We start from the raw sequence: 16067 nt of genomic DNA, 5'->3' as shown, positions 1-16067 counted from the left end.
TTACGTCTTTCACATACACGAGGAGTAAAAATCTTTATGTTACATCTCCGTCTGAATGTGCAATCTGTAAATTGTAGTAATTTGTAATAAATAGGATGTCCAGTAATTTATACAATAGTACAGTCAATATAGCTCAGAACTACGGTTGTGTCAGCGTGAATTAATCAGTCTGATGGCCTGCTGGAAGAAGCTGTCCTGGAACCTGTTGGTCCTGGCTTTAATGCTGCGGTACCATTTCCCGGATGGTAGCAACTGGAACAGTTTGTGGTTGGGGTGACTTGGGTCCCCAATGATCCTGCAGGCCCTTTGTACACACCTGTCTTTCTAAATGTCCTGAATCATGGGAAGTTCACAAGTACAGATGTGCTGGGCTGTCCACACCACTCTCTGCAGAGTCTTGCGATTGAGGGAAGTACAGTTCCCATACCAGGCACTGATGCAGCCAGTCAGGATGCTCTCAGTTGTGCCCCTGTAGAAAGTTCTTAGTTTCTGGGGACTCATGCCGAATTTCTTCAACTGTCTGAGGTGAAAGAGGCGTTGCTGTGCTTTTTTCACCACACAGCTGATGTGTACAGACCACGTGAGGTCCTCGGTGACGTGTATACCGAGGAACTTGAAGCTGTTCACCCTCTCAACCCCAGATCCATTGATGTCAATTGATGTCCCCATTCCTCCTGTAGTGCACAACCAGCTCCTTTGTTTTTGCGACATTGAGGGAGAGGTTGTTTTCTTGACACCACTGTGTCAGGGTGATGACCACTTCTCTGTGGGCTGCCTTGTTATTATTTGAGATCAGGCCAGTCAGTGTATAGAGAGTCTGTTCAGTGGTCCCATCACTGCTCGGCCTGAACCGGCCCCCTGATTGTAGTGGCTTGGCTGGATCGAGAATGCAGTGTGGGGAGCAAACACCAAGTTACAGAACCACTAACGCCATCTGGGGCACAGGCCTTTGACAGCAGCTCGCCAGAGTCCTCCATCCTGGGAGTCTTTCAACCTGTTCCCAGGTGTGGCCCATCTTCTTGGCAGATCCTTCCTCTCCCAGGGATGGAGCTTCTGCTGGGGTTTCTGCAGCTCTGGGTTTTTAACCCCATGCCCAGGTGGTGGGGTGGTGGGAGTGAAAGCAGTTGGGAAAGCTCCATTCCCACAAGGTAGAAGATTCCTGCGGTGTCGGAGAGTCATAGAAAAATACGGCAGAGAAGCAGGCCCTTCAGCCCATCTAGTCCATGCCGAGCCATTTTAAACCGTCTATTCCCATCGACCTGCACCGGGACCATTGCCATCCATATCCCCTACCATCCATGTACCTATCCAAACTTCTGTTAAATGTGGAAACCGAGCTCGCACGCACCACTTATGCTGGCAGCTTGTTCCAAACTCTCCCCACCCTCTGAGTGAAAAAGTTTCCCCTCATGTTTCCAGGTGGCAAATGCAGTTACTGCATTGCCCATCCTGAAAGAAACTGTCCGAGTTTTGAACAGATACTAATGGGTCCCTTGCAATTATTTCCCGAGAACATTAAACTGATCCAACACCGTGCCTTTTCTTTAAAATATCTCAGTCAGGTTAGACTGAAATGTCTATACAGAGCGGACGTGGAGAGGATGTTTTTGAAAGTGGGAGAGTGGAGAACCAGACAGTGCAGCCTCAGAAATGAGGTTCGTCACTTTAGAATAGAGATGGGGAAGAATTTCTTGAGCCAGAGGGTGGTGAATCTGGAATTCATCGCCACAGGCGGCTGTGGAGGCCAAGTCATTGGGGATATTTAAAACCAGAGTTTGATAGGCTCTTGATTAGTCAGGGCATCCAAGGTTATGGCGAGAAGGCAGGAGAATGTGGTTGAGGTTATAAATCAGCCATGATGGAATAGAAGGACGTCCCTTTAGAACGGAGATGAGGAGGAATTTCTTTAGCCAGAGGGTGGTGAATCTGTGGAATTCATCGCCACAGACGGCTGTGGAGGCCAAGTCGTTGGGTGTACTTACAATGAAGGTTAAGAGGCTCTTGATTAGTAAGTGTGTCAGAGGTTACGGGGAGAAGGCAGAAGGCTGGGGTTGAGATGGACAATAAATCAGCCATGAAGGAATGGTGGAGCAGACTCGGAGGGCCAAGTGGCCTAATTCTGTTGCTAAGATTTATGGTCTATCTACGAATAGGTTATGAGGTCAGCACAACATTGTGGGCTGAATGGCCTGCAACATTCTGTGTTCTAAACCTTTCATCTATATTTCTGTTTTCTTCAGAATACCCAGTCGGAGATCTTCGAGGAGCTTGACCAGAAGAGCACAGTTGTTGGGGAGGAAACCGAACCAGCGGACGCGTGCAGCACGCTGCCGGCCGAAAGCACAGAGCAGAATGGGAGCTCGAGGCAATTCCTCCCTGAGGTCCAGAGTCAGCCCAGGAGCCAAGGTGGCCCCGAGGCCCAGGCGCTCCCCCAGGGGGGGCAAAAGGCCGCTAGAGAGATGCTGAGCGCAACGGGCAACCCGCATGCCGCCTCGAAGGCCATCAAGAAGTTGTCTAAGGTCCTGAAACGCAACCGCAGCCAAGTGGGCCTGGCAAGCAATGTGAATTGTTCCGGACAGACTGATGCTGCAGGGCACGTTAATGTCACTGAGGAGATTTCAAATGCACCTCGGGATCAGCGTGATTCCTGTTGCAACTGCTGGGGTTACAGTAAGTGAAATACAACCTTTTAGCCTTCTAAACTCGAAATCTGGGTTTCCTCACTTGCAGGGACTCCACAGTTTGTGTTCTCAGTATTACTTGTTTAGTCTTTGTATTTGCACAGTTTGTCTTCTCTTGCCCATTGGTTGCTTGTCAGCGATTGTGTGTACAGTGCCTCTAAAAAAGCATTCGTCCCTTTTGGAGGTTTTCATGTTTTGCTGTTTTACAACACTGAATCATATTGGATTTAATTTGGCTGCTTTGACACTGATCAACAGAGAAGATCTCTTTTGTGACCAAGTGAAAACAGATCTCTACAAAGTGCTCTAAATTAATTAGAATTATTAAACACAAAACAATTGACTACCTAAGTATTTTTCCCCTTCAAGTCACTATTTAATAGATGCACCTTTGGCAGCAATTATAGCCTTGAGTCTGTGTGGACAGGTCTCCATCAGCTTTGCACATCTGGACACTGCAATTTTTCCCCTTCCCCTTCCTTCTTTACAAAACTGCTCAAACTCTGCTAGATTTGCATGAGGATTCCATGGGGCAACACTGTAGCATAGTGGTTAGCGCAATACTTTACAGTACTGGTGACCCCAGTTCAATTTCAGCCGTTGCCCGTAGAGAATTTGTATGTTCTCCCCATGACCGCGAGGGTTTCCTCCGGGTGCTCTGGTTTCCTCCCACAGCCTAAAGACCTACCAGTTGGTAGGTTGATTGGTGGTTGTAAAACTGTCCTGTGATTGGGCTGGGATTAAATTGGGGGATTGCTGGGTGGCACAGCGGAAGGGTTTACTCCACACTGTATGTTAATAACATCAAATAAGTTAATTAATTAACTCAAAACATGAGGTTTCTCACTTTCAGGGACTCTGCAGTTTGTGTTCTCGGTACTATTTATTTATCTGTCTGGTTTTTTTTGCACATTGGTTGCTTGTCAGTCTTTGTGTGCAGATTTTCATTGATTCTGCTGCAGTTCGTTGTCCTACTGTGAATGCCCGCAAGAAAGTTCATCTCAGGGTAGTATATGGTGGCGTATATGTACTTCAAAAATAGATTTACTTTGAACTTTGAACCTCGAAGTAAGGGAAACATAACCTTCAGACCACATTCAGAGTATTGTCAGCTGTGGAAACTCCTACCAAAATTCGGTTGCCCCCCCCCCCATGCCTAACCAACATCATCGGTCGGTTCCCCAAAGGCATGGAAGGCCGCATCAACATGTGTGGTGAGTTGTCAAACCCATTATCCACCAGCAACGGCGTAAAACAGGGTTGTGTTCCGGCTCCTACTCTGTTTGGACCATTCTTCGCTGCTGTTCTTTAGGATGCCACATCAGACCTGAAGTCAGGGGTCTTCCTACAAACAAGGGCTGATGGCGGGCTCCCCACCCTCGCAAGATTGAGAGCAAAATCAAAAGGCAGGGACATTGTGGTGCATGAGCTACAGTTTGCTAATGACTGTGTACTGGTTGCCCACGCTCTCGAAGACTTACAGGAGATCACCAGTGCAGCCAAAAGCTTCAGACTGACAATCAGCCTGAAAAAGATGGAAGTTTTGTACCAACCAGCTCCTGGCTGAAGCTACGAAGAACCAACTGAACTCATTGATGACACTTGTCTCAATGCTCTCAACAAGTTTTGCTACCTGGGAAGCATAATCACATCCTCAGCTTCTCTGGATGTAGAGACTGAGTCAAGAACCAGAAAAGCCTGCTTTGCCTTCGGTCAGCTGAAAGATCGAGTTTGGTCACAGAACATCAGGTTGGCCACCAAGTGCAAGGTACACAGGGCCGTTGCCATATCAACCTTGTTATAACGGATGTGAGACATGGTGCCCATGTCAGAGACACTTACGCCAGCTTGACCAACTGCAGCAGCGTCACCTACGTTCTCTGATGAAGATCACCCGGCGAGACAAGGTCTCCAATACCGAGGTCCTCTCTCGAGCCGGAATGCCAGCAGTTTCAACCTTGGTGATGTCAGCCCAACTGCACTGGGCAAGACATGTTGTCAGAATGCCTGACGGGAGACTGCCCAAGGACATCTTGTACGGCTAACTGTCCAGTAGCACCCAAAAATGAGGAGGCCAGCGACTACGGTACAGGGAGGTTCTGCACAGGAGCCTCAAGAAAGCTGACATTGCCCCATCAACATGGGAAGATCTGGCTCAAGATTGCTCACAGTGGAGGGACGCCATCAGAAAAGGTGTGGATGCTGCTGAGAACAAGCTCAACGAGGCAACAGAGGAAAGGCACAGGAAGCGCCACAACAGAGCTTCTGCCCCTGCTGTCCCTCCAGGCCTCACCTGCCAAGCATGTGGCAAGCAGTGCCCGTCAAGGATCGGCCTGTACAGTCACTCCAGGATGCACATATCAAACCCCACTAACTGACTGAAAGTAACGTCATCATCCTATGGGATGGATAGCCAGAGAGATTGTCAGCTGTTCTCAAGGTTCAAGATTCAAGTTCATTTATACGTGTGCAGTACAGTGCAAAAGTCTATATATATCGAGAGAGAGAGCGTGAGCTAGAGTGCCTAAGAGTCTGGCCATTCTCCTCTGACCTCTCTCATTAACAAAGTGTTTTCACCCACAGAACTGCTGCACACGGGATGTTTTTTTAGTTTTTCACACCATTCTCTATAAACTCTAGAGACTGTTGTGCTTGAAAATCCCCAGGAGATCAGCAGTTTCTGAAATACTCAAACCACCCTGTATGGCACCAACAATCATTCCACGGTCAGAGTCACTTAGATCACATTTCTTCCCCCATTCTGATGCTTAGACTGAGCAACAACTGAACCTCTTGACCATGTCTGCATGCTTTCATGCACTGAGCTGCTGCCACATGATTGGCTGGTTCGATATTTGCATTTACGAGGCGGTGTACCGAACAAAGTGGCTAATAAACCTTGTGTAGGAACATTTTTTTAAAATTCTGAATGTGTGCTAGATTTTATTACAGCCTTGTGGGCTGAGTAAAACTGAATTATTAGTTGTTGAATTAAGTGTTTCAGGAAACAATTAAGTGCCCAACGCGTCACCAGCACCAGACTACCAGCCATCAAGGATGTATTCCAAGTTCAAAGTACAAAGTACAGTAATTATCAAAGTATGCTTACGGCGCACAGCCTCGAGGCTCATCTTCTTGCAGGCAGCCACAAAACAAAGAAATGTCAGAGAACCCACTTAAAGAAAGCAACCCACGAAACAAGACCATCAGACGTGCAAAGTCACGCAAACAACAGAAACAACAAACGAGTAACGCTCAGAACATCAAACATCAGAACGCAGGATCCCCAGAAGTGGGTCCACACCCACGAGCCACCGGGGGGTGAGTGAAGCCGGTCCAGGAGCTTACCCAGCATCAAGGGCCGGGAAAGAGCCAGTAACGTCAGGATCCCACCCACCCTGCTCACGGACTGTTTGTCCCTCTCCCATCGGGTAGGAGGCTGCATAGCATCCACGCCTGGACCAGCAGACTCAGAAACAGTGACTAACCCACACCCCCAACCACCACTACCTGATCATTTCCTGTCAGTGTCACCTTCTGTACAGACACTCAGTGATTCAGGAACAGCCTCTCCCCCGTCATCAGATTTCTGAATGGACATTGAACCTGTGAACACTAACTCACTATTTTCTTTTTGTCTTTTTGCAAGACTTATTTAATTGTTTAATTTTTTATATATTTACTGTAATTCACAGTTTTTATTTTCTATTGCAAGGTACTGCTGCCGCACAACGACAAATTTCATGGGATATACTGATGGTATTAAAGCTGATTGTGATTTTGAGACACTCCTGTGCCTAGAGTCACCTTATGCACGTACAATCAATCCATGTATATAAGCTATCTTATGTATTTATATTTATTGTGTTTTTATTATTATTATTATTGTGTTCTTTATCTTATGGAGCTTATCTTAGTAATGAGTTAAGCATCGATTTGTCGAACTTCTAGTTTTCTTCTTCACCATTCCCCATTCTCATTTCTCTCTCTCACCTTATCTCCTTGCCTGCCCATCACCTCCCTCTGGTGCTCCACCGTCGTCCCCTTCTTCCATGGCCTTCTGTCCTCTCCTATCAGATTCCCCCTTCCCCAGCCCTTCATCACTTCCACCAATCGACTTCCCAGCTATTTACTTCACCCCACCCCTTCTTCCGGTCTCACCTATCACCTACAACCTCGTACTTCTTCCTCTTCTCCCCCACCCTCAACGTCTTCTCCCTTCCTTTCCAGTCCTGATGAAGGGTCTCAGCCTAATGCGTCAACTGTTTACACCTTTCTGTAAATGCTGCCTGACCTGCTGAGCTTTTCTGGCACTTTGTGTGTGTTGCCTTGGGTTTCCAGCATCTGCAGATTTTCTTGTGTTTGGCTTGGTGTGTTTTATTTATCTCCTGCATCCCATCCAGAGTTACGATTATTTCATTCTCCTTGACACTTGGGTACTGAAAGTGACACTAAACAAGCTTGAATGTTTTTCGATAGCTAAAGTATTCAGTTCATACCCCAGACAGGATCTGCTGCATGAGCTGGTTATGGGACAGTGCCGTGGAACGCGACTGCAGGAACCCGCCCGAGCACCAGCAGAATCAAGTTGCCGAGAGGTTTCCCAACGCGTCTGCCTATCCCGAGAGGGTGACCGAGGACAGGAGCAAACCCAGGATTAGACAAAGGGACTTCAACAGTCATGGCAGGTAAAAAAAAAAGGTGAACGCCAGAAATTTTCTCTGGTGTTTCCTCCGGGTGCTCCGGTTTCCTCCCACCGTCCAAAGACGTACCGGTCAGTAGTTTAATTGGTCATTGTAAATTGCCCCGTGATTAGGCTGGGGTTAAATCGGGAGATTGCTGGGCGGTGAGGCTCAAAGGGCTGGCAGGGTCAATTCTGTGCCGTCTCTCAATCAATGAATCAATCAACCTAACCCTCCCCTCCTGCACAGCCTGCCATTTTCCATCATCTGTCAGCCTATCTAAGTGTCTGTAAAGCACCGCAGTCAGCGTAATGCCTTCAGTGCCACCAGGTTCAGGAATAGTTATTACCACTCAACCATCAGGGTGAAGGTACAGGAGCCTCAGGACTCACACCACCAGGGTCAGGAACAGTTATTACCCCTCAACCATCAGAAAGGAGGTACAGGAGCCTCAGGACCTACACCACCAGGGTCAGGAACAGTTATTACCCCTCAGCCAGGGGTGCACTGCTGCCGGATCTCACCAGAGTGCCACTCCGGCACCTCTGTAAAAAATGTCAAAATATACAAGCGGGGAATTTCACAGTGGCCGCTATAGTTGATTGGAAAGAGGCTCTTTTTATCTTTGTGTTGATAGGAAAAAGAGTAGTGAGCAATGAATGAGACGAAATACATTTCCAAACCTCCCAAGTGGTTGCTGTCCTCCCCGTTAACATTTTTCACTTACAAAATGCAATATTTTCTATTCATACAGATACAATTATAATTTCTGTAAAGATTCAAGCTTCTTTCACTTTTTATATACTTAAAGACTAAACAAGATTTGTATTGGTCTAACCATGTAATACCCGATGTGTGAGGATATTGTGGGTATCCACACACACAGGTACACTTCCTGTCCAACCATTTCTGCGAGAGAAACGGTACGAGGCAGAGTTGCCAACCTACCGCTTTTGATACTAATATTCACCAATATTCGTGGCTTAACCAATTGTTCATCAGACGTTCTTGTTTCATACTTGATTACTTGGTTCCAATTTAAGTGGCTGAAAGTGTAAAAAACTTACTTGCTTTATTTCTGTTCTTTTGATACCTGCTTAGGAGCACTGCTCAGCACTGCGGGCCCTGCTGTCTGCTCTGACTCAGCCGTAGAAGTCAGGCTACATCTGTGGTGCTCGCCAATACAAAGGTAAATTTTTCTCACTAACAACCCTATGGCTTCTAAGCAAACAACGTTACTTTACTTGCTTGATAATTATATTTTATGATAATTAGTGAGTACAACCATGCAATACTTTGTCATATTATTAAATTAAGTATGATATGTTTTATTGTACCAGTTATACACTGAAGTGTAGTGATAGGCTATAGTCTTGTTCATGTCGTAACTATCACTATATTTCTGTGGAGCTGGGGAATTCATGTATTTCTTTCATCTTGGTTCAGTGCCTGACATTATAAGAAGCCCTGTTCACATATATATGTCACACCCAATTTGCGTACCTGCTCAAGGCGAGTGAAGAGGACAGACGTGTGCGGGAGCGGTCGGCGGTTCCGGAACAGCGGATACCGGAATTCGACGGTTCGAAGGTTGTTGGAGGTTCGGAGGTCGTTCGTGGACGGATCGGGGAGGTGTGAGCTCCAACGACTTAATTTGGTGCACAAAACTGACACATTTACTGAGTGGCACCTTTGTTTTTTTTGTGTCCACTAACCACACCACCAAAAAGAGTTATAAAGTGTAACTTAACTGTACATTGTGTATTGTCTGATATTTTACAGTGTGGGCTTGTATCGGGGTGCATTACGTAGCGTCTACGCAAACGTGAGTACACAGTTTGGTAGGGCCTACGGCAGTTCCCCTAGACGGACGTGAGTTGATCGAGCCGAGCATTACATATCTATCTAGCTAGGGTGCCTGAGACTTTTGCACACAGCGCTGTATTTGTCAACATGGAGCGGAGAGCGAGCTTATAAATCTGGCAGGAGCAAAGAATGTTGGGAATGGCGAGGGTGGAGCACCGCGGGAGGGGTGTGGGACAGGTGGCAGAGGAGGGGTGCCAATGCACTTGGATAGTGTGGTTGCAGACACATCCAGCCCTAAGACACCAGGCAAGGCTATTTGATTCCAAACAATTGGTTTATTGATCATTACAGATGTCTCTCTGGTGCTTCCCACTCACTGCCTCTCCCCTCCCTATTCCCAACCATGATCCCCCCTCTCCCAGTCCACAATAGAGACCCACATCAGAATTAGCTTGATCATCACTCACATACATAATGAAATTTGTATTTTTTTTGCAGCAGTACAGTGTAATCCATAAAATCACTACACTGTGCAAAAGTCTTTGGCATGCTATTTATATATATGTTTGTGCGTTGTGTGTCTGTCCCTAAGAATTTGGCACAGTACTGTACATATTTTGATAGAAAAGTTTTTAAAGTTCCAAGTTCAAAGTAAACTTTCACTTTTCATCTTGCAGGCGGTAACAGTCCACGTTGGCAATGATCTGCAGAAAAACCGCTTCAGCCGTTTCTAGGCAATTCAACGCCTCTACAGTGCACTGATGCCCCTGTCCACTTGCGCTCCAGCCTCTTCCGTCTTGGACATGATACGACGCCGCTTAAATCGGAGAAGAAATCATTTTATAATTTACTAATCTACTGAGTGGAAATTTTAGTCCTTAACTTCCTACTTTTTGTAAATGTATCTCTTTCCAAAATGAATTAAATATATTTAAAGCTTGCAAACTGCTGTAATGTTGCATCAGTTCTTTTGCCTCCCCAGTAGATAACGTGTTGATGATATTTTACCTGTATGGTTGAGGCAGGGAGAGATAGCAGTGGGAACATTGACACATAGAAACAAAGAAAATCTACAGCACAATACAGGCCCTTTGGCCCACAAAGCTGTGCCGAACATGTCCCTACCTTAGAAATTACCTCGGGTTACCCATAGTTCTCCATTTTTCTAGGCTCCATGTTCCTACCCAGGAGTCTCTTAAGAGACCATTTTGTTTCCGCCTCCACCACCACCGCTGGCAGCCCATTCCATGCACTCACCACTCTCTGCATAGAAAAACTTACCCCTGACATCTCCTCTGTACCTACTTCCAAGCACCTTAAAACTACGCCCTCTCGTGCTAGCCAGTTCAGCCCTGGGGAAAAGCCTCTGACTATCCACACAATCAATGCTTCTGATTATCTTATACACCTCTATCAGCCACCTCTCATCCTCTGTCGCTCCAAGGAGAAAGGGCTGAATTCACTCAATCTATTCTCACAAGGCATGCCCTCTAATCCAGGCAACATCCTTGTAAATCTCCTCTGCACTCTTTCTATGGTTTCCACATCCTTCTATAGTGAGGCGACCAGAATTGAGCGCAGTACTCCAAGTGGGGTCTGACCAGGGTCCTAAGGAGCTGCAACATTACCTCTCGGCTCTTAAACTCAATCCCACGATTGATGAAGGCCAATGCACTGTATGCCTTCGTAACCATAGAGTCAACCTGCGTAGCAGCTTTGAGTGTCCTATGGACTCAGACCCCAAGACCCATCTGATCCTCCACACCGCCAAGAGTCATCATTAATACTATATTCTGCCAACATATTTGACCTACCAAAATAAACCACCTCACACTTAGCTGGGTTGAACGCCATCTGCCATTTCTCAGCCCAGCTTTGCATCCTATCAATGTCCCACTTTACCCTCTGACAGCCATCTACACTGTCCACAACACACCCAACCTTTGTGTCATCAGCAAATTTACTAACCCACCCATCCACTTCCTCATCCAGGTCATTTATAAAAATCACAAAGAGTAGGGGTCCCAGAACAGATCCCTGAGGCACACCACTGGTCACCGGCCTTCACGCAGAATATGACCCATTTACAACCACTCTGCCTTCTGTGGGAAAGCCAATTCTGGATCCACAAAGCAACGTCCCCTTGGATCCCATGCCTCCTTACTTTTTCAATAAGCCTTGCATGGGGTATCTTATCAAATGGCTTGCTAGGGCACGACCTGCCTTTGACAAAGCCATGCTGACTATTTCTAATCATATTATGCCTCTCCAAACGTTCACAAACCCTGCCTCTCAGGGTCTTCTCCATCAACTTACCAACCACTGAATTAAGACTCACTGGCCTATAATTTCCTGGGCTATCTCTACTTCCTTTCTTGAATAAGGGAACAACACCCGCTACTCTCCAATCCTCCGGAGCCTCTCCTGTCCTCATTGATGATGCAAAGATAATTGCCAGAGGTTCAGCAATCTCCTCACTTGCTTCCCACAGTAGCCTGGGGTACATCCCGTCTGGTCCCAGTGACTTATTCAACTTGATGCTTTCCTAAAGCTCCAGCACATCCTCTTTCATAATACCTGCATTCTCAAGCTTTTCAGTCCACTACAAGTCATCCCTACAATCGCCAAGATCCTTTTCCGCCAAGACTATATGGTCAGTAAAGAAACGAAAAAAAAAAAAAAAACAAGGGCCCAATCTTATTAAACAGTCTGTTGCGCAAAGTTGGAACTCACTGATAAGTCGATCGTTCAACGGCGATTTCCCCCGATCGTCGCTGCCCTTCGGACTCTGGCTCCACGTCCGGCGGTCTCCCAACATGTGTAGATGTAATCTAAGGGAGGGGGGTGTTGACCCTGATGATGGAGACTGGTTCCCTGTCATATCGCTCTGTATAGTTTGTTTCTGGATATCCGTTCTGACACGTGATGTCCGGCGCCGAGAGGAAAACTTCCAGGAGGTAACCTGGCAGGGGAGAGACGGTGATGAAGAGCTAAGATCAAGCGTTCTTTACCGGAACGCTCTGATCACCGGTGGTCATTTCAGCACACAGAGAGCGTTGGCAGGGGAGCGGCCTCGGGCTGACACGGGATGGAGTGTGGAGGGCATTGGCCCCGAAATCTGGTCCTTTTCCCCCTGTGCAGCGGCGATGGAGGAAAGGATGGCTGGAGAGACGAACGCATCAGAGAAGAGGAAGGCTGGAGAGACCAGCGCTTCGATTCGTGGGGCTGGGGTCAAGAAGACGGTCAGACTGAGCGTTCGAGATTTGAAAGAAGGCAACGGTTTCAGTAGGGAGACCTTCATTCGCAAGGTGCTACCGGATTGCCGTGGCTTCAAGGTGGACGGTCTTTACAGCGTCCAGGATTTCACCGGTTACTACGACGTCACCTTCGGGCATGCCCCAGGGTGGCAGAAGTTACGTGACTGCTTCAGTGAGAAGGGGAGCGAGGCGCCGCTGTCGCTCCGAACAGCGCAGCCCCTCTAGCCGACGTAACGCAGCAAGAGAGAACGGTTCTGCTACAAATGTTTAACCCCTATGTACCGGTCGTTGGCATCCTCACATTCCCAGCGCGATATGTGGAGAGCGTGGGCAAGTGTGAGAACGCCAACGACAGTCTGGGAGTATGGACAAGTAAAAGGCAGGTCAGGGTGAAGCCGAGGGTGGACACCAGCGGCTGTGTCATCCATCCATCCTCAGTGTCCGCAATAGGAGGGAACCGATGCTTCCTGGTTTATGCCGGGCAACCTAAGGTGTGCCGGAACTGCGGTAAGGCGGAGGCCATCGCAGCCCAGTGTAAGGCTGTGCTGTGCAGAAACTGCAAGGTGGAGGGACACGGAGGCCAAGTCCTGCCACCTCTGCGGGCAGGCGGACCACCTGTACAGGGCCTGACCAAAAAGGGCGGGCTCCTACGCACAGGTGGCCGGGAGAGATGATAACATCGGAAAGGCCTGGGATGAGGAAGAGGCACAAAGGTCTTTCTTCCTTTTTAAATCTTTTTAGTGAATTAGTACACAAAGAGTGAAACATATAGCAACCAATACATTGTTAGGATATAAATATAAAAGTAATATTAATACAAAAGAAAACAATAGAAACAACGTATGTTAATTATAGAATAACAAGGAAATATAATTGCATACTAATTTTTCATATATACCAACAGAACAAAAAAAAACAGAAAGAAAACCTACCGTGCAACTAACGTAACAAAGCAAAGCAATGGGCTAACTAGGTATATACTGGACTTTAAACAATTAAACAATCGCGTCCTCACACCCGACAGATAAAATCCACGAAGGGAATGTATACATGGTCAGAGAGAAAAAAATAGTTACATTAAATGAAAATATTGAATAAATGATCTCCAGGTCTGTTCAAATTTAACTGATGTATCATAAAGATTACTTCTGATTTTTTCCAAATTTAGACACAGTATCATTTGAGAGAACCAAAAAAAAAACGTAGTTGGGGCATTAATCTCCTTCCAATGTTGTAGAATACATCTTTTTGCCATTAAAGTAAGAAATGCAATCATTGTACGTGCTGAAGGAGGTAAATTATTAGAAGTTTTAGGTAATTCAAAGATAGCAGTAATAGGATGGGGACAAATATCACTATTCAGAACCTTTGGGATAATATTAAAAATGTCTTTTCAAGAAGTTTCCAAAGTAGGACAAGACCAAAACATGTGGGTCAAGGAGGCTATCTCCCCATGACATCTATCGCAAAGAGGGTTAATATGAGGGTAATAACGAGCTAATTTATCTTTAGAGATATGTGTTCTATGGACAACTTTAAATTGAATTAAAGAGTGTTTGGAACAGATAGAGGAAGTATTAAGAAGTTGCAAAATATAGGTCCAGTCCTCAGCCGGGATAGCAAGACCCAATTCCCTTTCCCAGTCAGTCCTAATCTTGTCGAATGGAGCTTTCCTAAATTTCATGATAGTATTATAAATAGTAGCCGTTATACCTTTCTGATAGCATTCTTAATCTCATCAGTAGTGAAGGAAGTTTTCTAACATAGAACATATATCGTGTGATATCTTAGGGAAGTCTAGGTTATCTAAAAAGTCACACATGTTTAGAATCTTGTGGAGATTCTGATTGATATAATGAGGAATAAAAATCAAAGAAGGATTGATTAATCTCAGCTTGATCAAACGTCAGTTGATCTTTTTGATTATAAATCTGATTAATTTGAAGTTTAATAGAGTTAGTCTTCAACTGATTAGGCAACAGTTTGCCAACTTTGTCACTGTGTATATAAAATTCACTTCTTGTCTTCATGAATTGGTTTGCAATAGAGGACGAAAGTAATGAACTGTGTTCCATTTGAAGTTCAGTTCTTTGTTTATACAGCTTCTCAGAAGGAGCTGTAGCATATTTCTTATCTATTTCCTTAATCTTGTCCACAAGAACCAGCTCTTCCTTCTTCAACCTTTTCCTCAAAGCAGCAGAGTACGAAATAACCTGGCCACGAATATAAGCTTTGAAGGAATCCCAAACGGTGTTCACGGATATATCCTCTGTACTGTTAATTGTGAAAAAAGATCAATCTGTTCATTCATGAAGTTAACAAAATCCAAGTCCTGAAGCAACAGCGAATTAAAACGCCATTGTCTATTGTTATGAGCATTGGCCAATAATTTAATAGAAAGCTTAAGTGGAGCATGGTCCAAAATGGTTATAGAGTCATATTCGCATTTAACTACTTAAGAAATAAGATGAGAGTCAATAAAACAAAATCAATTCTTGAGTAAAAGTGATGAAGAGGCACAAAGATCAGCTGCTTCACCACCATTCAGGCTACATCCCAGCTGGAACATTACCTTCCTCTTCTCAGGACTCCAAACACATTCTGGCCAACCATTGCCTGATGGATCTCTGCTCAAAGGGGCCCCTACTCAGGACTTTCTCCACCTGGAACGAGAGGACAGGGCTGCACGCCACCGTAGCAGAACATCCTGCGCATGCCCAGAACATTCAGATAGAGCATCAAAGTCAGAGTCGAGTTCACTGTCTCACACACACAAGTACATGTGTGAACACAGGTGCAATGAAACGCTTGCTGCAGCATCACAGACACGTGGCATCAGATGAGCTGTATTCACAAGAAAAACATCAATCATACAGTTTTTTACAAGGAAGCACAACTAGAATAAAATAAAGCTCAGATTGAGAGCAAAGCGCTCATAGTGGTTAGGGTTTAAACCAGTTGGGTCGATAACTGAATATTTTAAGGAAAGTAGTTGTTCTTGAACCTGGTGGTGGGGGATTTAGGACCTAAGAGCGAAACATGACTAAAGTATATAAAACTGTGGGAGATAGAGATAGGGTGGTGTTGGTATTGGCATTAACTTCTGCAAAGGTAGATGTCAAATCTTCACTTAGAACAGCAGTTCCCAACCTGGGGTCCACGGACCTCTCAATGGGAAGCCTCCATAGCATAAGAAAGGTTGGGAGTCCCTGACTTAGAACAGTACACATCTCCTGCCTCCACACAATGGCAATGTCTTCAGTTTCTCGTTGGCCCAATTCTTCCCCCTGTGGAGCTCTCAGTATTTGTTGTAAGCCACCCTCTCTTCGGTTCAGCCTACTCTGTATGCTCCTTTACCTCCCTGGATTTTGATTTGGGAAGTGCTTCTTTTATTGGTTTATACTCGTTCTCGCTGCTCCTTCAATCACTCGCACACCTTCAAGTAACTCCCTGGCCTTTAGCATTATCATGGAAAAGCATAGAATCAGAGAGCACAGGAACATTTTTAATTGGGGAAGGGCAAATTATGAGGTGATAAGACTAGAACTTGCAGGTGTGAATTGGGATGATGTTGTTACAGGGAAATGTACTATGGACATGTGGTCAATGTTTAGAGATCTCTTGCAGGATGTTAGGGATAA

At 45.7% G+C, this 16067-nt stretch overlaps 1 protein-coding gene across 1 annotated transcript in view; it reads left to right on the top strand.

Moving 5' to 3' along the window:
- The window catches only part of LOC140206247 (uncharacterized), a 70779-nt gene extending 58128 nt beyond the window's left edge, over positions 1–12651 (top strand). Inside the window, exons 11-14 of the mRNA XM_072274566.1 lie at positions 2241–2670; positions 7186–7369; positions 8876–8997; positions 12065–12651. Of these exons, the coding sequence (XP_072130667.1) occupies positions 2241–2670; positions 7186–7369; positions 8876–8997; positions 12065–12651 (1323 nt within the window). The remainder of the gene's footprint in view (positions 1–2240; positions 2671–7185; positions 7370–8875; positions 8998–12064) is intronic.
- The last annotated feature ends 3416 nt before the right edge of the window (positions 12652–16067 follow it).

The sequence above is a fragment of the Mobula birostris genome, chromosome 12, assembly GCF_030028105.1.
Source record: "Mobula birostris isolate sMobBir1 chromosome 12, sMobBir1.hap1, whole genome shotgun sequence".
NCBI classification, from domain to species: domain Eukaryota; kingdom Metazoa; phylum Chordata; class Chondrichthyes; order Myliobatiformes; family Myliobatidae; genus Mobula; species Mobula birostris.
This window is presented reverse-complemented; position numbering and strand designations above follow the sequence as displayed.